Genomic DNA, 25,617 nt, shown 5'->3' with positions numbered 1-25,617 from the left:
TTAGTAAAATTTCATAATAATTTTGGGTATCGATTAACCCGATATGATTATCGGGTTAACCGAATAACCTAATTTAAATAAATATATGATATAGTATATATTTATTTAATTATAATTTCTATTTTACTCCTATAATTCTATATTTCTAATTTCTAATTATAGCTGCAAGGCAAGTCCTAAGATAACCCCTAAATCTAATTATGAAGAATCACGATTCACGAACAACGCAACTCACACACTCATCTCTCTCTTGAACTCGGTTTCTGTTGTTGCACCGTCCGCTGTGCTGCCGCCCTCTAGTAACCAATAGTGCGTTGTTGTCGTCCGTTGCATCGTAGGCAGCAGCAACAACTCAAGGTTAAAGTTGGTGCCCTCTAGCTACACCGCTACCACGTCGCCCATCGTCGCCGGCCTCCCAGCACCTATTTCCACTCACATCCCCACCGCGGTCCTACAACTGTTGTCTGCCCTTTCCCTTCTTGTCTCTAACAGTCCGCCCCAAACATCAATATCCCTCACCCACTAATTATTTCAAGTAATAATCAATTTTTAGGCATGTCTATATGTTTCAATCTCAGTTTGAATACAAATTGTTTTGAAAGAGTAAATTTTAAAGAACTTAACTGCTTAAGCCCCAAATCAAATGAATAACAGATATACTTTAATTGATTCAAAACTTGCTGAAATAGAATTTTATTGAGAAACACCTAGAAGAACTCATTGCACGCACATGTCGTAGGCTAATGAGCCGAGCCTCGTTAAAAACTCTCCCGGGAAAATCTCGAAGGGAAAAACCCCATAGAGGGAAAAGAGCACTCGTCTATTACAAATGTATACAATATAACACGAGCAGCAAGATGAACAACCAAAAAGAGATAACCAAAGGAGGCCGCAAGTGTTAGTCAAAAGTGGCAGCTTTCTTTTATGGCTGCCACCAACCACCTCTCACCAACCACCTCTCACCAACCACATCTCACCTACCACCTCCAATTCCTTCACTATAAATAATCCCCTCCGCAGCACTTGCAAAACACAACAACACCAAAACAACAATCTAACTTTCAGCTAGAGAGAGATAGAGAAAGAGAGAGAGAGAGAGAGAAAATTCTTGTGAGAGAAAACTTCAGTGTGGAAGTTATACACGAGTGATAAAAGTGAGTTGAGAGATAGCCTCTGCGTAGGCATATACAAAATACAGTGTGGTATTTTTGTTGTACTCCTCCTTTTGAGATTCTCTAATATATTGGTGTGGGTCCGTGGACGTAGGCAGTTTGGCCGAACCACGTTAAAAATATCGGTGTCATTTTTCTTCTCGTTTCATATCGGTCGATATCCACAATATTGAGTCACACTTGATCCCGGGCGGAATTAGTTGCGTCTAATTTCCCAACAACTGGTATCAGAGCCACGTTGGTGGCGAAATTTTTTTTTCTTGCGCTGGTACTATTCACGTGAATAGTGAATTCGTGAATAGTAAATTTGCGAACAGTGTTTCGTGCGCAACGGTAATTATTCTTTTAAAATTCTTAGTATGCTCTGTGGTTGCAGTGTAAACTGAACCTCCACATCAGAAACGAATTTTTTGAGAAAATTATCGTGTTTTCTGATCGAGTGGGAGCAATGTCGACAGACGATAAAATTTCCAAAATGGAGAAATTCAATGGTGTGAATTTTGGATTTTGGAAAATGCAAATGGAGGATTACTTGTACCAGAAGGACCTGTATAAGCCCTTGAAGGAAAAGCCAGTGGATATGAAGGACGACGAGTGGGAGGTGCTTGATCGAAAAGCACTCGGCGCAATCAGACTGACCTTATCAAAGTCAGTCGCCTTCAACATAAAGCATGAGAAGACAACAGCGTCTCTCATGAAAGCTTTATCCAGCATGTACGAGCAGCCGTCTGCAGCAAATAAAGTTCATTTGATCAAGAAATTGTTCAATATGAAAATGACGGAGAGCGGAAGATTTGGAGAACATTTGAACGAGTTCAACGAAGTGACGGACCAACTTACCACGGTGGACATCAAATTCGATGATGAGGTCCGGGTTTTGTTAATTCTTGGGCAGTTACCTGAGAGCTGGAATGGCACAGTTACGGCCATTAGCAGCTCTGCCGGTAAGTCCAAAATGAAGTTCGATGATGTCGTGAGCATGATCTTAACCGAGGAGATCCGGAGGCAGTCAGATGTAGTCTTCACTTCAGGTGCCGCTTTAAATGCAGAAAGCAGAGGCAGAAACTCAAACAGAAGTCAAGGGCGTGGACGGAGCAAGTCAAGGAATGGCAGGCAGAGCTCCAGGATCCACAAGAATTCCAACAAATCAAAGTCTGTTGAATGTTGGAACTGTGGTCAGGTCGGACACTACAGAACGCAGTGTAAAGTACCTTCAAAGGGAAACGAGACAAAGACCGAAGCCAATGTTGTGGCTGAAGAAGAAGGCGATGCCTTGATATGTTCCATGGAGAAAAGGGCCGAGTATTGGGTCATAGACTCTGGAGCATCTTTCCATGCCACCTCGAATCGAAATTCCTTCATAAATTACATGTCGGGAAATTTCGGAGAAGTATATCTCGGAGATGATCATTCATGCAGCGTGGTGGGCATAGGAGAAGTACAGATCAAACTCAATGGATCTGTATGGAAATTGAAGGACGTGAGACACATTCCAGAGTTGAGGAAGAACTTGATCTCCGTCAAGCAATTGTCAAGAGAAGGATGTGATACACACTTCTCAGGTGATTGTTGGAAAATCACTAGGGGCGCAATGATTCTTGCACGTGGCAAGGATACTGGCAGCCTATACACAACGATGAATGCGTGTGTGACAATTGCAGTTGCTGATAGCAAGAAGAATGCAAATTTGTGGCACCAAAGACTTGGGCACATGAGCCAGAAAGGGCTCAAGTATATGCATTCGAAAGGGAAACTACCAGAGCTTCAGTCTGTTGATATAGACTTTTGCGAAAGTTGTATCTACGGGAAGCAGAAGAGGGTGAGTTTCAATACCAGTGGTAGAACTCCGAAGCAAGTAAAGCTTGAGTTAGTCCACACAGATGTTTGGGGCCCAGCAGCAGTTTCATCCAATGGCGGAAAGTCTTACTTTGTGACTTTCATCGATGACCACTCGAGAAAGGTGTGGGTTTACTTCTTGAGACACAAGTCAGAGGTGTTCGAGGCGTTCAAGAAGTGGAAGGCCATGGTGGAAAATGAAACTGGTTTACGGATAAAGAAGTTGAGATCTGATAATGGTGGAGAATACGAAGATATGGCGTTCAAGAAATTTTGTTACCAGGACGGCATCAAGTTAGAAAGGACGTTGCCAGGGACACCACAACAAAATGGAGTTGCAGAACGCATGAACCGGACGTTGACAGAAAGAGCTAGGAGCATGAGGATACATGCAGGACTGCCAACACAATTTTGGGCAGAAGCTGTCAACACAGCGGCATATCTCGTTAACCATGGGCCATCTGTACCATTGGAATACAGAATACCTGAGGAAGTTTGGAGCGGCAAAGAAATTAAACTTTCTCACTTGAAAGTATTTGGTTGTGTCGCGTATGTACACATTAGTGATAATGCCAGGAGTAAGCTCGACTCCAAATCACTAAAATGTACTTTCATTGGATATGGTGGAGATGAGTTCGGGTACCGTTTTTGGGATGACAAAAACAGGAAGGTCATTCGAAGCAGGAATGTCATATTCAATGAAAATGTGATGTACAAGGACAGGAATGCAGTGCAGTCCACCGACACAACAAGTGATGATCCAACATATGTTGATCCAGATGATACTACAGAGTGCAGTACATCAAAGCAAACAGATGAAGGTTTGCAGACGGAGGAGCCCAACTCTGAGGCTGATCCACCACAGTCTCCAGTTCCAGCTCCAACTCCTATACCCAGGAGGTCATCTCGACCTCATGTTCCAAACAGGAAGTACATGAATCAGATGTTACTGACCGATGCTGGTGAACCTGAATTTTATGAAGAAGCATGTCAAGTCGGAGATTCTGTCAAGTGGGAGCTTGCAATGAAAGAAGAGATAAAATCTCTTATCTCTAATATGACGTGGGAACTAGTTGAGTTGCCCAAAGGAAAGAAAGCTCTACACAACAAATGGGTGTACAGAATCAAAGAAGAGCATGATGGTTCAAAGCGATTTAAGGCAAGATTGGTAGTCAAAGGTTTCCAACAGGAAGAAGGAATTGACTACACAGATATCTTTGCTCCGGTTGTAAAGTTGACAACAATCCGGTCGGTCCTGAGTATTGTCGCAACGGAGGACTTGCATCTAGAGCAGTTAGATGTGAAAACTGCTTTCCTCAATGGTGACTTAGAGGAGGAAATATACATGCAACAACCAGATGGATTCTCTGTCAAAGGAAAGGAGAAGCTGGTGTGCAAGTTGAAAAAGAGCCTGTATGGCTTGAAGCAAGCTCCAAAGCAATGGTACAAGAAGTTTGATGGATTCATGCAGAAAAATGGCTACATGAAGTGCAATGCTGACCATTGTTGTTACTTCAAGAGGTTCGAGTCCAGCTATATCATCTTGCTACTTTATGTTGATGACATGTTAGTAGCCGGCTCAGACTTGAACGAAATCAAGAAGTTGAAAAGACAGCTTTCAGCGGAGTTCGAGATGAAGGACTTAGGAGAAGCAAAGCAAATTCTCGGGATGAGAATTTACAGAGACAAGCAAAAAGGTATTTTGCAGTTGTCTCAGGCCAACTACGTCAATCGAATCTTGCAAAGATTCAACATGAGCAGTGCTAAGCCGGTTAGCTCAGCATTAGCTAACCATTTCCGCCTATCCAAAGAGCACTCTCCAAAGACTAAGGAGGAAATAGACTTCATGGCTAAAATTCCTTACGCCTCAGCTATTGGAAGTCTGATGTATGTCATGGTCTGTACTAGACCAGATATCGCTCATGCAGTGGGAGTTGTGAGCAGATTTATGGCAAATCCAGGAAAGCAGCATTGGGAAGCAGTAAAGTGGATATTGAGATATCTACGTGGATCTACTGATAGATGCTTATGCTTTCGACGAGGTGATGGAGCACTACAAGGTTTTGTAGATGCAGATTTTGCCGGTGAGGTAGATCGCAGGAGAAGCACTACCGGTTATGTCTTTACTGTTGGCACGACTGCTGTTAGTTGGATCTCGCAGATACAAAAGATTGTTGCTTTATCCACTACAGAAGCAGAGTACGTGGCAATCACCGAGGCTAGCAAAGAAATGATCTGGTTACAAGGGTTGTTGGCAGAATTGGGTTTTGATCAGACGAAGAATGTCTTGCACAGCGATAGTCAGAGTGCGATACATCTGGCAAAGAATTCAGCATTTCATTCTAGAACGAAACATATTGGACTTCGTTATCATTTCATCAGATCTCTGTTGGAGGATGAGGTGTTAATACTTGAAAAGATCCAAGGAGCTCAAAATCCAGCCGACATGCTTACAAAGGCAGTAACCATTGATAAATTGAAGTTGTGCTCAGCTTCAATTGGTTTGCTAGAATGACAAAGACAGAAAGGCTGCTGCGTTGATCGAGGTGTGAAGACAGATTGAAATCAGTCTTCAAGTGGGAGATTGTTAGTCAAAAGTGGCAGCTTTCTTTTATGGCTGCCACCAACCACCTCTCACCAACCACATCTCACCTACCACATCCAATTCCTTCACTATAAATAATCCCCTCCGCAGCACTTGCAAAACACAACAACACCAAAACAACAATCTAACTTTCAGCTAGAGAGAGATAGAGAAAGAGAGAGAGAGAGAGAAAATTCTTGTGAGAGAAAACTTCAGTGTGGAAGTTATACACGAGTGATAAAAGTGAGTTGAGAGATAGCCTCTGCGTAGGCATATACAAAATACAGTGTGGTATTTTTGTTGTACTCCTCCTTTTGAGATTCTCTAATATATTGGTGTGGGTCCGTGGACGTAGGCAGTTTGGCCGAACCACGTTAAAAATATCGGTGTCATTTTTCTTCTCGTTTCATATCGGTCGATATCCACAATATTGAGTCACACTTGATCCCGGGCGGAATTAGTTGCGTCTAATTTCCCAACAGCAAGCCACCCACAGTATCAAGCAAGCTGCCGAGGCCAAGAGCGGCACGAACTGCCCGGTCTTAGCTGACCATCTGAATGAAGAAATGGTGTGCGACATCCGCCCTAAACTAAGGCGGCGATCTCCGGGATGACATGATCCCACCAAGCTTCTAGCTGGACGTGTGAGGCAAGGTAATCCGCCACTTGATTGCCTTCCCGATAAATGTGGGAAACGCAAATGCGGGGGTTGAGATGCTTGCTGAATTGCAAATGGTTTTGGAAGAGTAAATTTCATTCTCTGCTAGTTTAGTCCCCAATACTGTTTTGTTCATTATGGTTTTGGAAGAGTAAATTTCAAAGAATTTAATTTTTTTCAGGTATTCGGTTATCCAAATAACCGAGTCGGTTATTGAGTAATCGAACAATCATTTCGCTTCGGTAATGGGTATTGAAATTTGGTGATTTTTGGGTTTGGGTAATCGGAAATTTCGATTCGGATACCCGAAGTCGAATCGTTCGACATGCCTACTAACTAGTGTTAGTTGGGAGTTTGAAAATTGTGAGGTTGTGACTGCAAAGTCTATACTTTCAAAGGACTATTATGCAAATCAGAGAAGGATCAAGTAGCAAAAGTAACATAACAGAATTCATTTTGTTATTTCTGTTCTATTGAGCTTCTTGGTTTAGCAGCGGTTGGATGAGCTAGTTTTCTGAGGGCCGTGATTAGTTCTAAAGATTGCTATATAGGCTTATGTTTGGAGTTGGTTAGTAGATTGATGTATCAGTGTAGAGAGATTAGCGAGAGAGAAAATAAGTGTGAGAGAAGAAGAGTTGAGAGCTTAGTTTTGCTTTCTTTCTGCTCATGTTTGTCTCATCAGGAAAAATTTTTGTAGTTCTTGTTTTCAATCTCTGAATAAAGTAGAATATGTTGACCCTCCGTGAATGTTGGCAAGTTTTGCCGAACCACGTAATTTTGGTGTCTTGTTCATTCGTTTTCATTGCGTGAGTTTAGGGTTCTTGAGAGAAATTTGGTATTCTTCAAATTCTGGTGTTAGCTGTGGTTTCTTGGGTTATTCTGAGCCAAAGATCCAACAAAAATTACTACAAAGAGGAAATAAAGAACTACTCCATCTGTCCACAAAAAAATATCGTAATTTATTTTTAGTATAGATCATTTTCTCCATTTACTAACTTGTGGGCCTCTTTTTTCACTCACTAACTTGATTATTTTTTTTCACTTTTTTTAATTTGTGAGCCCCTTTTTCCGCTCACTAAATAAACAACACAAGTTTTAAGTGTGTCACCCTCCCTTAAGATATTTTTTCACGAACAGAGAAAGTATTATTTAAATAAATTACTAATACATTTGAATTTGTGAATTTGGAATTTGTAATTTAAAATTGACGGTCCGATTTGGCATAAATTTCCGGACCCCAAGATGGCTAGCTGGAAATTTATTCTACCCTTGATAATGATATTCATTATGAGTCGCAAAACAAATGAACTTCACACTGGAATGAAAATATAACTGTATATCTACCAGAATCTATTAAGCTCTATCTCAGATCCCAACAAATATGAAACCAAGAATTAATTTTGATAGAGTGTGCAGTTACACCAAATAGTGCGGTAATAATTGGAGAATTTGAAAGTATGTTATGATACAGATACCTTGAATAGGTTTAATTCTTGATAAGCCAATGCCATCAAATCTTGATCATCCCACTCATCACGGTACGTCTCGGGCGCGCTCCTCTTCCTCCTCCCGCTCGCCCAATACATTTGCTTTCTCCATTCTTCGATGGGAGGAGAGCCGCTCTTCGCAGCCAACCAATCATCATACTCAAACTGCACCACAAGAAGACAAGCTTATGATCATTCTGTTTAATTAAGAAAGGTAATTAAATATTTACCTGAGAATAAGATTCTCCAATTTTATGAGTATATCGCTTAGGAATCCCAGCTGCTTCCAACGACAAGTAGAAGGCTTGAATATCCGATGTCATTTGGTGAGTGGACTCGAGCGCAATCCGTCCCGACAAAACTCCCGCTATCCACTTGGTCTGGAGTTCAAATAAGGGAAAGGGCAGAACCTTCCATGGCACGCCAACAAAGGAAAGCCAAGGGGCCAATGTCGGAGGAAAAACATGCTTATAAAGTGGGCCCACTCTATTATCGTCCACACTCACGGCATTGTTCGTCTCAAGAAAAGGAAAACTAAATTTATAGCTGCAAGATGATGCATAAGCAGTGTTCAGATAAGATTGCAGGACTGACTTGTTTTAATTTGATAACCCACCCGGTGCAGTGAAGGATGACATCAGCAATGGTTTTATCTCCATCATGGAAATTCACCCTACCCTCTCTGTCGACACTTTTGATCTGCACATGTTCTTATGTCACCATTCTCAAACATAAACTTCAACGACTTAAATCCAAACTAACCATTGAATGTTGCCAAATGTTATTATGCCCCGGAATTTTTCCAATTTGTGCTGATCTAGATGCAACATGGACTTCTTTTGCGAATTTGGCAATATCTCGGGAGATATCATCAGCACTTGCAGCACTCCCGATTAGCACCACAACCTGCAAAACTCACCAAAAAAGAGTTGGAATTCAGGTAAATGCATACACACACAGAATATGCATTACCAACTAGTGGATGCACTTCAAGAAAATATGAATATAATGTGGTGTAAACCTCTAACTTGGAACTCAAGTTAATTATGATGCTCGAGCATGAAATATTTTCATGTGTGGTAATAAGGTCTAGAATTATAGTACTAGTATCAAGAAACTGAAATGTGAATCCCAAATTGATTGTACCAAATAAAAAAATAAAAATAAAAATTGATTTGTACAAAATAAAACATTAATCTTGGTCTAGAACATGCAAATTTAAAAATCATCTCTATGCAAAAAAATTAAGAGAAAACGGGACCAAAAATAAGAGTATGATCTAGTTTTAATATATTGTTCCCTGTCAATTCAATGCAGGAAATTGCAGTAAACAGGCCAAAACTAAAATGTAGTTTTAAAAGTTGATATGTAAACAAGCATGCATGAGGGGAAAATAATGCAGCAGACACATACTTGATCATGAAAGGGATCAGGAACGCGATAGTTGTGACTATGGATCTGTTTCCCTGGCCACTCCTCAATGCCTTGGAAAATCATTTCGACAAATCAATTCATCAAAGAATTCTGTTAATTAACTTACTAGAAGAAAGTAATTGGACTGAAAGTTCTCTTTTCAAAAGCTTCAGAAGTGAAAGGAATCCCAAACAAATAATCATAATCCGGATGTTACCGGGTAAATCCACAATCCGGGGCTCCGAATAGTGGCCATTACAGATGACCACCGCATCATACACCTGGTCATCCCCATCTCCGCCGCCCTTCCTCTTCGACTTCACCACCCAGCGCCGGTCATCTGCGGCCTTCCCGACGTGGCACACCTCCCTCCCAAACCTGACCATCTCCGCCAGCTCAAACTCCTCCGCGAAATCCCTCAAATACTCCAACACCTCCTCGTGACCCGGGAACCTCCTCGGGTCCCGCCCGGGCTTCCCGCTTGCCACAAACGGGTAGACCCGGAAGCCCATCACCTCGCGGGGTAGGTTGGTCCGGAGTGAAGCGTAGACGCTGGAGTGGACCACGTTCCGGGTCGGGTCGAGGCCTAACGGGTCAGCCTCTGTTTGGGGGGTGTAGGCCCATGTGCCGCCTAGCTTGTCTTGCCGCTCGTACACAACGACGCTGTGACCTTCTCGTCGGAGTTCAAGGGCGGCGCAAAGTCCGGCGGCCCCGGCTCCGATGACGGCGACGGCTCTGGAGATGGCTGACGGCACCGCCGGGAGGGGGAAGTGGAGTGTCGGCGTCGGGTTGGGAATAGGCATTTGGATTGTTGTTGAGTGCATGTGCATAACTCATATTTGTGGAGTATAAAATTTGACGTATTAGGCATGTGAAGATTTAATTGGTTGTCGGTACGTGTTGAAAGTGAACATGCATGCAAACACGTGAGGGAATGAGACACACAATAGCCCCATCTTTTCATTTGTTGTTTTCTTTTCTAATATATAAAAGCGTTAATATGGTTTGTAGCTTTTAATTAGTTTTGTTGAGTCAGAATACCTTAGCTGCTTGGAGCAGCTGTGTAACTTTTGGAGATTCACATATTACGCATGCAATTTGATTCTTAATTCATTCTTCATTTCTCTTCTGCTTTTTCACTCTTAACAGTCGCCAATCGCCATGGATGGCTGGAGTTAAAATGATAAATAGTGTTTGAATCTGTGAAGGACTGTTTTTTCTTTTTCTTTTTTTTCCTTGAAGACTATAACAACTGTGCATTTCAAAATTCAAACCACCGGTAAAAATTAATGAGAGACTTAGCTTGCGTACAAATCCTATTTTTTAAATTTAACTTTTGAAAAAAAAAAAAAAAAAACAAAGAAAGAAAGAAATAAGAACCCATATCCGATGTACCGAAGAATTAATAATTTGAAAATTTTAAATTAAAATTTACTCATATAAAATTATGACAATAGCATTGGCCGCTAGTGCCAAAATAAGATCCCCAATTACGGACCAAAATCAACTTTTTTGTTAAACTTCGAAATTCGAATTATAAACTATATATTTTACTGGCCCTAAATCTTTTCATGTCATATTTTATTACGGTTTTAATCCATTTGTGCCAAAACCAAAATATGTAGAGAGGCAAAGTTTTAATTATTTATGGACCCATAATTATTGAGCAGTAATTGATTATAACCATAGCCTTCATTTTACTCTTTATAGCCCCTTATTAAAAATAATTAAAAATTTACCATTTAACCTTATATTTTATATAGTCTCAAATTAAATTAAAAATTTATAATAAATTAATAATTTCATTTAAGTAACTTAAAGAATAAATATGTATAAATCTCAATCATAATCTAAAAATATTTATAGTCCTTTGTCATAATATAATAAATAAAACATGTTTATGTAAATATATACACTGCAAAGAACTGTATAACCCCCTACTCAAAATTTTGAGAACCACATAAAAATAACTACCAATTAATTAATTTCAGAATTCCAATTATCATCTCTTAATTACTCTGTTAATTGGTAAAAAAATATTATAGCAATTGATTTTGAGAGTGAAGAATAAGTGAGTTGCCTCGTTTTGATGAAAGCTTGAAGAGGCTTGTTGACGAGATGCTCGACATAATGTACATTCAAGTTTCAAGAGATAATAATGAAAACTCTTAAATTAATTAATCAATTGGTACTTCTTTATATGTAGTTTTCATAATTTTGAATTAGAGTCTACACAAAAGGGACATCCCTTTTCCTGAATAAATGGAAATTTTACCTTGTCACTTTTTGGCAATGGCATTTTTCGGTGTGGTTTCATCCAAGAAGGATTTGGCTAAACCAATTTTCCAAGCATTCCCTTGAAATTTTGGGCTATCTTTCAAACGTGCAAATAAACCCTTCCGTGGTACGGAGTCAAATTCTAGAAAATTCATTTCTAATCAATAATGCTATTAAGAAGCTCGATACCCTTGTTCCAATTATTCCTCTGATTGCGGAATTGGCTAAAGCGAAATTTTGTATAGTTCTTTGCAGGGTTTATGGGGCTATAAATATTTTCATATTGTGATTGAGAGTTATCTGTGTTTATTATTTTAGATTTAATTAAAAGAAATTATTAATATGTTACAAATTTAATTTACTTTAGGGACTATGAAATATAAAATAAAATAATAAATTTTTTATCATTATTTTAGAAAGAAACTATAAAGAATAAAACGAGAATTATAAATAAAATCATCTTGTTTGAATTAACATAGTGAGTGGGTCCACTGGTTAATCTCGTGTGGTGTAATCAAGTTATCCTTCCTCTGAATGATTGAGTCATCTTTGGTTAACTGGAAATTCCTTCATCTGCAAGGGGCCTTCTTGGACCCAAACTTCTTTAACAAGCCCATTAACTACTTTCTTAAACCTCTTGGCCCATGCATTTATATTAGGCCTCATAGGAACTTGAATCGGATATTCAGAATTTCAGACAACGAATTGTGTGCTATCATGGTGTTTCTCAATTTTAATCACGAATGTCAATAAAGCTTCAAATCGCCTTTTAAATAAATTGACAAAAAGGAGGATTAGGGCAAAAAAAATAAATTAGCCCATATAACTCGAGTCTGATATAACTGACCTAAAAATCGAGTAGGTTCATCTGATTAATTGAATTTTTTTTGTTACTTGATTTTTAAATTTTATTAATTTAATTTTTAATTCGATAATAATATTTTGATACTTGTGGAATGTGTTTTGGTTTTCTGAAACAATTAAAAAAAATTACTATAACATAAAAATCAAAGAAAAATAATTATTTATGTTAATGTATATTCAATTCTTATAAATAATACTTTTTATTTATTATGTAATTTATGTTGAAATTACATTAATTTTTGTATTAAAATAAGGTGAAGTGTATTGTTTAAAAAAATACGGCCTATTTTTCTTATAAGAATATGACTGAGAACAAAAATTAATGCATGTAAAAAAATTGTAAGCTTTTGGTTCAGCCCGAAACCGAGTGAATTAGGATTATGGTTGAGTGAATTAGGATTATGGTTGAAATATTTTAACCACAAAAGTTTTAAAAAAAAATTAATTAGCTTGAAGCGAAAATAATCCAAAATTGATTGGGTTGACCCGAAAACGAGTGGGCCTACCCAATTGACATATCCCTAATTCTAATCAAGATATTGCACAATAAAGTTTAGAACTGGTCTCCTATTACGAAGAATGTGCCATACGAACTGGGTCAACTCGCGCCTACCTCGCCCCATCCTGCTTCATCCAATTACTATACGTAAATGATAATTTTTGTTAATAATATATGGTATTTTTATTAATAATAAATCAAATCATGCACATAAAACATGATACTCTAGTTCCTACACTAATTGTTAGAAATAAAATGACAACAAATGAACTTGACTTTAGATAGAAATAAAAATAAAATTGACTTATTTGTATTACTCGTTTGGTACGAGTGATTAGGGTGTATAATATATCTATGATAGCCTAATATCTTATTTGTTAATAAGGAATACGAAACACACGACCCTTTCTAAATTAAAAGTCCGAAAATGTTATACTGATTTGAGGGAATTCTGTATACCACCTACGGAGGTGGTATACGTACAAATCTTAATTATAACTATTATTAACTTTATATAATCTCAATACATCATGCCAAACAACATATTATATTTTACAAATATTTTTTGCATTCTACCAAACATGATAATATGACATATAATAAAAGATATTCTAGTCGAACATATCACACCTTATGCCATATTGTATATCCAAATGAGATGTTAGAAACAATTACCTTTTTAGGATAGGTAGAAACAATTATTTTAATTGCACGAAAAATACAAAAACGGAGCTAGTATCGTAGTTACAAAAAACAATTTAACCTAATTATAGTTACATATATACACGACAGACTAAGTTACTGTGAATATAAGGTACGTGGTATGAAATATACTCCATAATATTGTGCAGAACCTTGTTGTGTATTTTTGGAAAGACGTAAAATATCGAAGCTAAGCCATAAAGGATATGATGTTTAAAAATTGGTGTCTCGTAAAGATAATATTTTTGCATGATGAGAAACAAGCTTGTTCAAATATTTGGAATCTATAGGTATGAAAGAGATGTGACCGGTTACGGTCTAAAACTGAGATCCTGTTTTGCTTTTCATCAAATCCAGCAGGATTTGGCAAGAGTGAAAGGAGCAATCTGGATAGGATAGGATCGGATAGGATCGGGTTCTGCAAATTCAAACTAATTATGCTTTTTGTGAATTAAAGTTAGGGTGCCTAACCCCTCAAATTCATTCCACTTATACAAAAGCTCATATTTAATTAGGTAGAGATTAATTGTACATAATAAAGAGGGAAATGATCGAGGCCTTGATTTGAAAGATACTGAAATTACATGATTTTCAATTTTGGCCTAATATATATCATGTCTACGTATAGTTCTTTTTTTTACCCTTATCTATATAGCTAATTAGTTTATCATCCACCTTATGTTGATCTGGTTTCTATATACTAGTATGTTAGTTAGAGTTTATTAAATTGTTTTTCCTCAAAGAGTTTATTATATCGTTATTAATTAGTTTCTTAAATTCATAAAAGCATAATGTATAGGTAGTAATTAAATAACAAATTTTGATCAAATTTTAATTTTGCCATTATAATATATATATATATATATATATATATATATATATATATTATACTTTTATTGATTTTAATTTTACGATCGAGATCAATTTACTCACAGATTAATGTATTGACACATGATATTTCTGGTTGGCAATTGAATTTTCTAATGCCAAAAATCGTTCCATTTTCTTAAATTGGATAGAAATCAAAATTTATTATAAAATTATCATAAAATCATGATATTACTATTAGATTAGGGATGAGATTTAATAAGAAATCACTTTTATATAATAACTAAGAATGAAATCCAATCACTAATCAGATTAGGTCGTACATATATAATTAATATTGAAAAAAAAAATGAATTAATTTACATCTTTATGTAAAGTAGTCATTCGATAATTTCCCTATTAGATTAAACTTATATATAGGGATGTTAATCCGGTCAGCCCACTCGGTTTCAGGTTATTTTTGGTTCGGGCTAGTCGATTTTTTTATTTTTCGGGCTAAATTTTTTTTACCCTAATCCTAACCCACTTGGTTTCGGGCTAGCCCATTCAGGCCCGCAAATTTACGATTTTTTTATATGTTTAATTTTTTTTGTAAATAATCATATTCTTGTAATAAAAATTAGTGTTATTTTAACGTAAATTTACATAATATCTAACTTTAACTTCGTTTACGATAAATTTTTTATATAGATTTAACATAAATGACTATCTTTCTTTGACAATTGTATAACCATTGAAAAAAATCAAAACATATTCTACAAGCATCAAAATGTTATTATCGAATTAAAAGGTAAAGTATTAATTAAAGTTTAAAAAACAATTATTAAGAAAGTGTTCGGTTAATTGGGCCAACCCACTCGATTTTCAGGCCAACCCTATCAGGCTCGGGCTATTTTCGGTTTGGGCCATTCGGGCTAAAAAAATTCGGCCCTAACCCTTCTTTTTCATCGGTCTATTCGGATCGACCCGTCGATTTCAGGCTTTTTTGACATCCCTACTTATATATACCTGGGTAACTTAATGTTCAAAAGTTATGCACCTTCCCGTTCAAATCTTTTTTCTCTAGATCCCTCAAACATCTTTTTTAAAAAGGCTGATACGAATCTTAATAAAAATTAATTGTTTATTTAATGAATGAAGAAGGAATCTCATAAAAGTGAAGATAGAAAAGACGATTATTTCTAAAAAATAAATTAGAAAAATATTTTTGGAATGGACCAAAGTGAAAAGAAAGAGAGATGTTTAAGAGAGAGGGAATATTATACAAGGTGATGGAGGAGTTGTAGATAATAAGCAGAGATATTTGATTATATGAGATTAAATTGAATTAAAATTATCCATTAAGATTAAGTTAAACCAAGATTATGAAAAATCAATTTTATTATAGAAGGGAAGCAGCCAAGATATATTAATCTTCATTGACAATATCTTAAGATTGAGTATTAATTATTTTCAGCCAATTAAATTAGATATCACAAGAATAATGTTTATTTAATCTACCAAAACAAGTGAGCTCTGAATGTATGTTCGAGTTGACTAGGAAGAATCGTGTTTGGTTTTCCCATGTGTACAGATGTGCTCATCTGGTGACACATGCACCGCCAAATTTTGCAGCGGTTTCTAGTGAGATTATGAAGTGCATGATTAGTTGTTATTGTACGACTGTTGATTGTTTGAACGATGAGTTGAATCAATGTATTATATTGTGCTAAAAATGTCTTGTTTTTCAACAGTGCATATTTTACATATTTTGGTATATCCATTGAAAAAAAATATTTTTTTTAACACTGTCATGAGAAACTTCTTAGTTTTTGATTTTACCTTTTTAATTTATTCACAACTTTATCACACACGACTCACCATAAATCTCCTATTTTATATTTTTAAAATTATATATAATAAAAGTAAGTTCATTTCTCCACCCATAACACACCCACTACAACAAATGTTTCAACATGATTTTCGATAAATAGTGATACTTATAAATGTAACTATTTAAAATTGTGACATTATGCGTGTCACAAAAATAAAGACATGTAACTAAATTTAGTGACATTTGAATGTGTAATTATTTTTGTGACATGTGAAAGTGTAGCTATTTTTTATGACAATATAATTTAGTAGTAATCAAACTAGTTATTGAGAAGAAATATTTTTATTAATAGTTTGAAGAAATATAATAATATTTGTGTGTATATATAATAATATTTATGAGTGTGTGTGATACATTCACACCTACACACAAAGAACAAAAATATACTATAACATCTATATGTAACAAAAATATATTTTGTGATAGTTTTGAACATATCACAAAATTTATTACATAGATAAATGTCATAAAATTTGTTACATTTTAAAATATAACAAAATTTACTTATATTTTTATGTATAATTAAAATATATAGATACATATGATGTAGCTAAACTTTGTTATACTTAAAGACGTAACAAATTTGTAACACAACTCTTAATGTTACTACTAAACAAATTTATTGAATCTCGTAAAGATATATATAGCTCATTCCTTTCCATTTGATTAAGACACATGCACTAATGCTAAAGATTTTTCTTTATATGAGATTGTTCTATCCTATTTTCAGTACGTGTCGTATTATATGTTTCATGTTACTTTTAATTTTTATTATATTTTTTATATTTCAAAATAATTTAGTAAAAGTTTACTAATTTGAATAAAGTTAATTTACATATAATTATTTTTCTATATTGAACGTGAATCGTGTCAGGTTGACCTCTTCATTTATATGAGCACAGTGACAAGTCGTGTTGAACAAATTGAAGTGTTTTTGTGATGAGGCTTAACGTCGCTTATTCAGTTCTTCACCTTCAACTCATCAACATCTTAATCTAATAGTAGCTCACAAAAAACAATTCAATTTAATTACTAAACCTGACTCATCTATACATGACCTTTGATTCATCATTTCTATCGAGATTCTGAAATATTCAACCACTACCAAACATTGGCCCACCTGCATATTTGTTGAACAAGATCTGAAGAAAAAATTAAATGGAAAAGGGAATTGGAGACGAGTAAGATGGAAACTGAAACAAAATAGAACCAAACATTAAAAGTAAAAAGTAAATAAAGAAATACGATCGAGAAGAAAAGGACATATTTTATAATTAATTTTTCTCCACAAATGAAGTATATATCGTACATAGGGGATATACTACATTACATATAGTAGCATGTTATTTTGTAAGCACTATTTGTATATAAGAAACATTCTCATTTAATCCATGTTAATAAGTTTAATTTAAATTTTTATGTTTATAAAATTAATAACGTCAATGACAATTCTGGAAAAATTATAAATAAATAAATATATACAAGAAAAAACAATTATAACATAAATTAAATCAAAATATGATGCTTAAGAATGGTGATCATGAGATACTTAGTAGTATATGATCATTTTCTATATATATATATATATATACAGGGACGGAGCCGGGGGGCTAGAGCCCCCTCCCAAATTTTGAGTTTTTTTTTTAATATATATATATATAGATATATGTTTATACCTATTATAAAATAATTTAGTTTTATAAAAGAGTATTTGGTTATTATATTCTCTCATGTATACTTAATTTAAGGATAATTTTGTTATTTAAAACTATATAATCTATGAAATATTGTTTGTTATTATTACTATTATACTTATCTTTTAATAAAAAATGCCTAATATGTATGAAATGCTAAAAAAAATTAATGTATTGAAATTAATTTGTAATATATAGAAAATATATAATCTATGAACATGTTGTTTGTTATTATTATTATTATGCTTGCCTTTTAATAAAAAATGTCTTAAATATACGGAACGTCCAAAAAAAGTTTTGTGATATATTGAAACTATATAATCTATGAAAATATTGTTCGTTATTATTAGTATTATGCTCGTATTTTAATAAAAAAAATACCTTAAATATACAGAATGCCCAAAAAAAAAATCTCGGGGGCGAACCCCCGTTCAAGTTCAACCCCCCCGAATTTAATTCCTGGCTCCGTCCCTGTATATATATATATATATATATATATATATATATATATATATATATATATAGGGAGAGGTTCAAATAAGAACCACTAATAAAATAAGAACGGAGAACCATTTTAAGCCATTCGATCATCAAGATCTACGGTGGATGCATCATCTTGGTGGATGGATGCAGGTGCTGGGTTCGAATCCTGAAGGGAGCAAAAAAATTATTTTTTTCGGATGCATTAAATTTAATAGCAGATGCATTAATTTGTATAGCAGATGCAGTAATTTTATTGGTTCTTATGTTCTCACGATAATTGTGGTTCTCACTATAACCGCACCCTATATATATATATGACCTTAGGTTTGCCAGCTGTTTAATTAAAATGAATACGTATCTAGCATACACGATTCAGTGATTGCTAAATTTGAGACAATGATATGTGGTCCATAAAATATTTGCTAGATCTAGTAGTTATAAATGCAGATTTCCATATGTCCATATATATAAAAGGAGCGTTTGAATGAGATCCTCCATATACAATCAGATTTTAGATTTATTTATAAGTGTTGATATAATGTATTATATGACTAATATTTATTTGCAGAGAAATTTTTTTACCTAGTTCGAATCCTAGAAGGAGCAAAAAATTTATTAATTTTTTGAATATCGTTATTCAACACTAGATGTTAGTACCTTATTCATTAGTGTCACAATCTCACGAAAAATATCAATCTCACTGGAACCTACCCCTATATATATATATATATATAGGGAGAGGTTCAAATAAGAACCACTAAATAAAATTAGAACATAGAACCATTTTAAACCATTCGATCATCAAGATCTACGGTGGATGCATCATCTTGATGGATGAATGCAGATCCTGCGTTCGAATCCTGAAGGGAGCAAAAAAATTTATTATTTTCGGATGCATTAAATTTAATAGTGAATGCATTAATTTATATAGTAGATGCATTGATTTTAATGGTTCTTATGTTCTCACGATAAGTGTGGTTCTCACTATAACCGCACCCTATATATATATATATATATATATATATATATATAGTTAGTGTAGTTATAATGCAAATTATATTTTTTTTATGAGACAATATATCTTTATTAAAATTAAGAGTGGATTTTGAAAATAATTACTTTGGAATAGTAAATTTAAAAATTGCACACTAAGATAAAAAAAAATTAAAAATAGCCACACTTATCATTTTACCCTTGCATATAAAAATTTAAAAATTATCTGCGCATTCATACCCAGTCGAATTTACAACCAGCATTCATTTTAGTTGTGCATTCAAGTAGTCGTGAATTTGAATTTTAAAGTTTGAATTTACAACTAAAAATAGTGTTAGTCGTGAATTCAAATTTTAAAGCGTTAATTCACAACTATAAATATTGTTAGTCGTGAATTCAAGTTTTAAAACGTGAATTCACAACTATTAATATTGTTAGTCGTGAATTCAAGCTTTAAAACTTAAATTCACGACTACTTGAATTAATAACTAACAATAGAATTTGTTATGAATTCGAGTTTTAAATCTCGAATTCACAACTAACACTAGCAATTCATTTGTGAATTCATCAAATTGGTTGTGAATTCTAATTTTAAAACTCGAAATCATAACCAAAACCACTAGTTGTGAATTAAAACTCGAATTCACAACCAACACTAATGATTCAGTTGTGAATTCATCGAGCTGGTTGTGAATTCTAGTTTTAGTTTGGAATTCATAGATCTAGTTGTGATACAAAAATATTAAGTTGTGAATTCATAAATCTGATTGTGAATTCATGAACATTAATCAATTTTCAATTTCTCAGCCACAAGAAGTCACCCAAAAGGAGAGAGAGAGAGAGCTGATTTCTCAAACGTCTAATATTCTCTTTCGAAAGTGAATTCATTAAATTAATACCTTTAATTATGGTATTCGCCACATCAAATGCCAATATCAATACCTTTTGAATTCGAAAGGAAATGAGCATCACGCATCATTGCACAAAATCATTTTGTGAGTTTTACGAAAGCAAGACAACACTCGCAATTAGATGACTACTTTCAAACAAACAAATGAAATGATTTCTATGAATTTACAAGTAAGCAAAGTCCATAAATAAAGTGAATCTTATTTACATCAACTCCACTAAGATCATTCCATGAGAGAGAGAGAGAGAGGAGATCTGTTGTAATATATTTTTTTTTGAAAATGTGTAGTGTATCTGTGAGTAATTTTTTAATTTTAATCTTATGGACAATTTAGTCATTTAACATAAAAATTAGCCATTATTTAAATTTTTTTATTCGAGTGGGTAAATTTTTAACTTACTATAAGAAATAGACTAGTTTGATATATTGACTCTAAAATTAATGCACTAAAAAAAATACTCCATTTCGGATTAAAATTTAAGTAATGCATTCACCGTCGTTAGGGCTGGGAATCGGGTCGGGTTCGGGTACCCTACCCGAAAAAATCGGGTACCTGATCCCGAATAAGGCCGGAAACTGATACCCGACCCCGAACCCGATTTCTTAATCGGGTACCCTAATACCCGACTCGGGTACCCGAATCGGGTATTCGGGTACCCTAAATTACCCGAAAACATAGCTCCGTTGGTAGATTCAAATCGGCAAATTCAAAGATTCAAATCGGCAAATTCAAACCAGGGCAGCAAATTCAAATCGGCAAATTCAGCCGAAATTCAACATTAACAGTGAAATTCAAGGACCAAATTCAATTATTCAAAGCAGCAAATTCAATTATTCAACATTGACATAAGAAATTTGTATTAAAGAAGAAGAAGAAGAAGAAGAAGAAGAAGAAGAAGAAGAACTGGGCGACTGCGGGCGGACGAGGCGAGGAGAACGGCGATGGCGGGCGGGCGGGCGAGGCGAGGAGAACGGCGACGACAGGCGGGCGAGGGGCGCCGCTGGGTCGCCGGATTTCTGGATCGAGTGGGCGCCGCGGGCGGACGAGGCTGGGAGGCGGGCGGGACTCCGGCGCCGCTGGGTCGTGGCGGGTGGCGGGTGGGACGATGGGAGTTGCGCCGTTGGGTGACTGGGTCGAAGAGGGAAGAGAGGGAGTTTGGAAATTGGAACAGAGGGAGGCGGCAGGAGACTCAGTCACTCAGGGAACAAAATGGGAACAAAATGGCTAGGGTATTAAATAATTTAATATATATTTAATAAATTAATCGGGTATTTCGGGTATACCCGATACCCGATCGGGTATACCCGATACCCGATTTTTTTACACCCTAACTACCCGAACCCGACCCCGACCCCTAATTTTTCGGGTATAGGGTACCCGATACCCGATTTTTTCGGGTCGGGTATCGGGTACCCGATTACCCGATCCCGAAATTCCCAGCCCTGACCGTCGTAGATCTTGATAATTGAATGGTTGAAAATGATTCTGTATATGTTCTGTAACACCCGGGCTTTTGATGACGTGTTTAATTGCTTAAGTTTGAGTAATTAGGGTATAGATCCCTTGTTTGATTTACTTTGTAAAGAGATGAGGAGTTATATGAAGTTCCCTTGTTATTTTTAAGATGTTGAGATGTTCTTTTGATGATGTTTGGATGATGTGAGATTTTATATCCGAAATTGAGTTTGAGTATTCGAATAATTCGAGATAATTATTTGAATGAGAACGGTGAACTCGGAAGTGAGATCTGAGTCCGTTAAGACGTTTTTTGAAAATTTTGACTTTTTGACGATGAATAGTAAAATACTGCTATTTCGTCTTTTTGTCGACTTTCAAAATCTTACGTGCACGTCGTCGAAAAATATTCTTAGTTTTTCGATACGAGTCCAATAATGAAAGTTTTTATTTTTGGACGACGAGTGAATAGTGAACTAGATTTTCTCGATAAACGAACCGAGCTCGTTTATCAGAATTTCGAGAACGAGCTTGTGTTTTCTATATTTATATAGAATTACGAGTGCAATGAAAGTGAGTAGAGGTTGAGAGGGCGAGTAACGAAGAGTATGGGTAGTTAATCGTTAAAACGAGACGAAACGAGATATTTAACGACTAACGGGTTAATATCCTAAATATCTAACCTACCCTACCCCTAACCACCCCCCCAACTGCCCACTATCCCTCTATCTCACCTAACTCACGCTATATCAGCCCACACCACACACACAACTCACATATTCACACACACAACACCTAAAACACACACTACACACGCCATTTTCCATTTAAGCTTGGACGGAGCTTTTGACCTCCGATTTGAGCACCGAGACGAGCGCCGATCATCTTTTCGATCATGTATCTAAGTAGGTAAGATCTCTACCTACGTTTTGATGGTTTTATTTTCGATTTTCGTCGACGTCGAAAAACGTCGATTCTCGACTTTATTTTGAAACGACGTCGGATCGTCGTGAAATTTTAGTATGTTGTTCTTGGGTAGATGTTGAGCATGTTTAATGAAGGGAGTAAGAACGGAACGAACCGTAGCTATGAAACCCATGAGGGCAGCCCCGTTTTTCACATATTAGCTTGTCTTTCGATTTTTGTTTGATCGTTTTGACTTGATATTTGTGCTTAGGGGTATGCTAGAATCGATATATATTAAATTCGTATTTTTCCAAGCACGAAAATTGTATAAATTTTTAGAGTATGATTATTTAAATTCGTGAAGTTTGAGACGTTGCATAATGAATATTATTGCGTATATGTGTTCTACGATATCACATGAGCATGCTAATTGATTTACAATTTATGGATGATAATTGTTGAACGAAATTAAAACTGGAATTCTGTCAAAATTTTACAGCAGTTTCAAGCTTATGTTTCGATGAGTTTTCATTGCTTGATGGCTCTGAAATTTTAGTATGTTTATCTATGATATGTGTATTTCGTTGCTGCAAAATTTCATGTCTTTTGAATGATGTTTGCTATTTTAAAGATATTTTGAAAAATCCTTGACAGAATCTGTCAACTATTGGTAGACTTCACAAAAACGTTTATATCTATTAATCCATGAAGGATTTTGCATCACCGTTTTTTTTAAACGAAACTAGACTTCAATACTTTTCTAAAAACATAAGATTTCGATTTTTATGACCTCTGAAACAGAGCAGTTTATTATTTCAAAAATGCCCTGTTCTGCTGTCATATTTGTCCAACAGTAAAAGTGTATGAGTTTCATTGTTTATTTGGCAGATCATATGAACGTTTTCTCTTGTGAAATTTTAACCAAATCTTCAAGGATACCTTTAGTTTTGGATGATTAAATTTGATGGAATTTTATTAAGGTTTGCCTTGGTTTCTAATGGCCTAAACAAAATTGGCAGAAACTGTCAATCTTTGACAGCCTGCACTAAAAGAGCAATATCTCCAAAAACCTTTAACCTTTTTGGTTAACTACCATTTTTAGAGTGAACTACACTTCATGAAGTTTTTGAGATCAATTGGTATGAGAGTTTATGATGATTGAGTTGGTTGTTATGAAGTTTTAAAGATGACACAAAAACAGCAAAACTTTCTAGAAAATAACTTGATTATATTTGTTTTGATGGATGATACGATATGACTAAATGGTGTGAGTTGTGAGAGTTATGATTAACGCACATAAATGTTGGTATCTGACACTCGAACAATTGGTGTCGAGTATAAATGATAGTTTACTGATAAAGAGTTTTGATGATTTTGAATTATTTGGTTTGCGTTGAAAAGATGTCAAGATGTTAAGTTTTGAGTCGAGAGACGAGTTCACGTAGTGAGATTCACGCGTTGAAATCTCGTGGCTGACATTATATATGAATAGGTCATGCCGAAATTTTTAGTGAAATTAGAATTTGAGCATAGTCAATTCTTGTTGACCTGTGACTCAAATACATACCTAATGGAAAGTTTAACTTTCTAATTGGTTAATTAGACGAGATGAGAGCGAATAGATCTGCTAAGAAAGTGGACTTTTCGATGTGTTAAATATTTCTTTTAATTGAAGCGCTGCTAATTATAACATAAGGATGTTATAATTAATGAGTAATGACGAGAGATAATAATTGTTATATTGATTAACAATCAAGAGAGATGAACATTAGAGATACTAATGTTTCATAAAAGAAATTAGATTATTAATCGAGGTTTCTTTTATAACTTCTCACCAATTCTTCATAACGATGAAGGTCCTTTTGGGAAGTAACGACTTGAGGGAGAGAGTGACGTTACTCATTGATACAGAGACACAACGAGGTGGGCATTACTTTTACTATACGTATATAGAGATCCCCTGCGTGTCGTAGGCCTCTTATACGAATGAATGCATGAGATGATCTAACTGTTAATTTCAGTTTCATATATATCAAATGAGTTTAAATGTTACGTTCAAGCAAGTTATTTCATGACAAAATCTTTGAGTTAAAGTTATTTCAACTATTGTCTTGCCATAAAATGTTTCAATTTTAGTATGATATCTATCTGCTTTGGCTTTGCCAATGATGCAATCGAATTCGGGTCCTGAGCAGTTGATAGCTATCCTGCCAGGGCTAGTGTACACCAATGACCGTGAGTCATCTAGCGGGTTGGCCGGTCAAGTGACCGTGAGAGGTGGCCACCTCTCCGGCACACAGTTTCAGATATGATAGATTACAAAAGAACTTAGTCTGATCAGACGAACTTTAAGAATCACAAATGAACTTAGTAAGCTTGGGCCTTTTTAGCGAAAAACTCCCTTGCTGTACTGATTATGATGGCATGACAATTTATAGTTTTGAAGCATGTATTTTTATACCTAGGCATACGTGCCCACTGAGTGCTTTTGTACTCAGCCCTGCATATGTTTTCTAAATGTGCAGGTTGAGCTGATGTGATGATGGTGCTGCAATGAGCGGAGTCTCCAGGGTTGTTAATAAATAGTTAACCTGTCTAGAATATGTCTTCATACATATGTCTAGCTACTTTCCGCTGCAAGATGTTGTTGATGTTATAGTATGTTATGTCATACTTTGAGTCTTAAGAGAATGGTTTCATACGATGTATAACTTGATTAATGATATTAATTAAGTTTTATGCTGTCTTTCATAGACTGTTTTCAATTGAGTATTAATGAATAAAAATGACGAGTTTTATTAAGATGAGTAAGTTTTACGGCTATAAATGACGCCCCTTTTCTTCCCCTTCTTCTTTAACCCCATCCCTAGTCGTGGATCACTCGGCCTAACTATCCATAGTTAGGGCGGGCTGTGACAGAGTGGTATCAGAGCGAAGGAAAGCTCTGAATTAGAAGTCTTGAGTTTAGTCTAGAATGAGTCA

The 25,617-nt window shown here is 35.4% G+C and overlaps 1 protein-coding gene and 1 long non-coding RNA gene across 4 annotated transcripts; one reads left to right on the top strand and one right to left on the bottom strand.

Annotated features, from left to right (window-relative positions):
• Positions 1 to 7,559: 7,559 nt before the first annotated feature.
• Positions 7,560 to 9,979, bottom strand: LOC131025301 (flavin-containing monooxygenase FMO GS-OX-like 4). Of its 3 annotated transcripts, none has more exons than XM_057955016.1 (6): positions 9,368 to 9,979; positions 9,151 to 9,221; positions 8,500 to 8,643; positions 8,354 to 8,436; positions 7,968 to 8,283; positions 7,560 to 7,902 (listed from the first exon to the last, which is right to left on the bottom strand). In XM_057955016.1, the coding sequence occupies exons 1-6, from the start codon at positions 9,972 to 9,974 to the stop codon at positions 7,711 to 7,713; spliced, it is 1,413 nt and encodes a 470-aa protein (XP_057810999.1). In that variant the 5' UTR covers positions 9,975 to 9,979; the 3' UTR covers positions 7,560 to 7,710. The 3 variants fall into 3 exon arrangements, with proteins under 3 accessions (XP_057810999.1, XP_057811020.1, XP_057811010.1); XM_057955037.1 differs by having other exon boundaries at positions 9,151 to 9,223; positions 9,334 to 9,977; XM_057955027.1 differs by having other exon boundaries at positions 7,700 to 7,922; positions 9,368 to 9,977.
• A 12,099-nt stretch (positions 9,980 to 22,078) lies between these two features.
• Positions 22,079 to 25,386, top strand: LOC131025296 (uncharacterized). The gene is made up of 3 exons (XR_009102126.1): positions 22,079 to 22,638; positions 24,492 to 24,558; positions 25,161 to 25,386. It is a non-coding gene; the product is annotated as an uncharacterized LOC131025296 (long non-coding RNA).
• The last annotated feature ends 231 nt before the right edge of the window (positions 25,387 to 25,617 follow it).

Source organism: Salvia miltiorrhiza, chromosome 1 (genome assembly GCF_028751815.1).
Source record: "Salvia miltiorrhiza cultivar Shanhuang (shh) chromosome 1, IMPLAD_Smil_shh, whole genome shotgun sequence".
Lineage (NCBI taxonomy): Eukaryota > Viridiplantae > Streptophyta > Magnoliopsida > Lamiales > Lamiaceae > Salvia > Salvia miltiorrhiza.
This window is presented reverse-complemented; position numbering and strand designations above follow the sequence as displayed.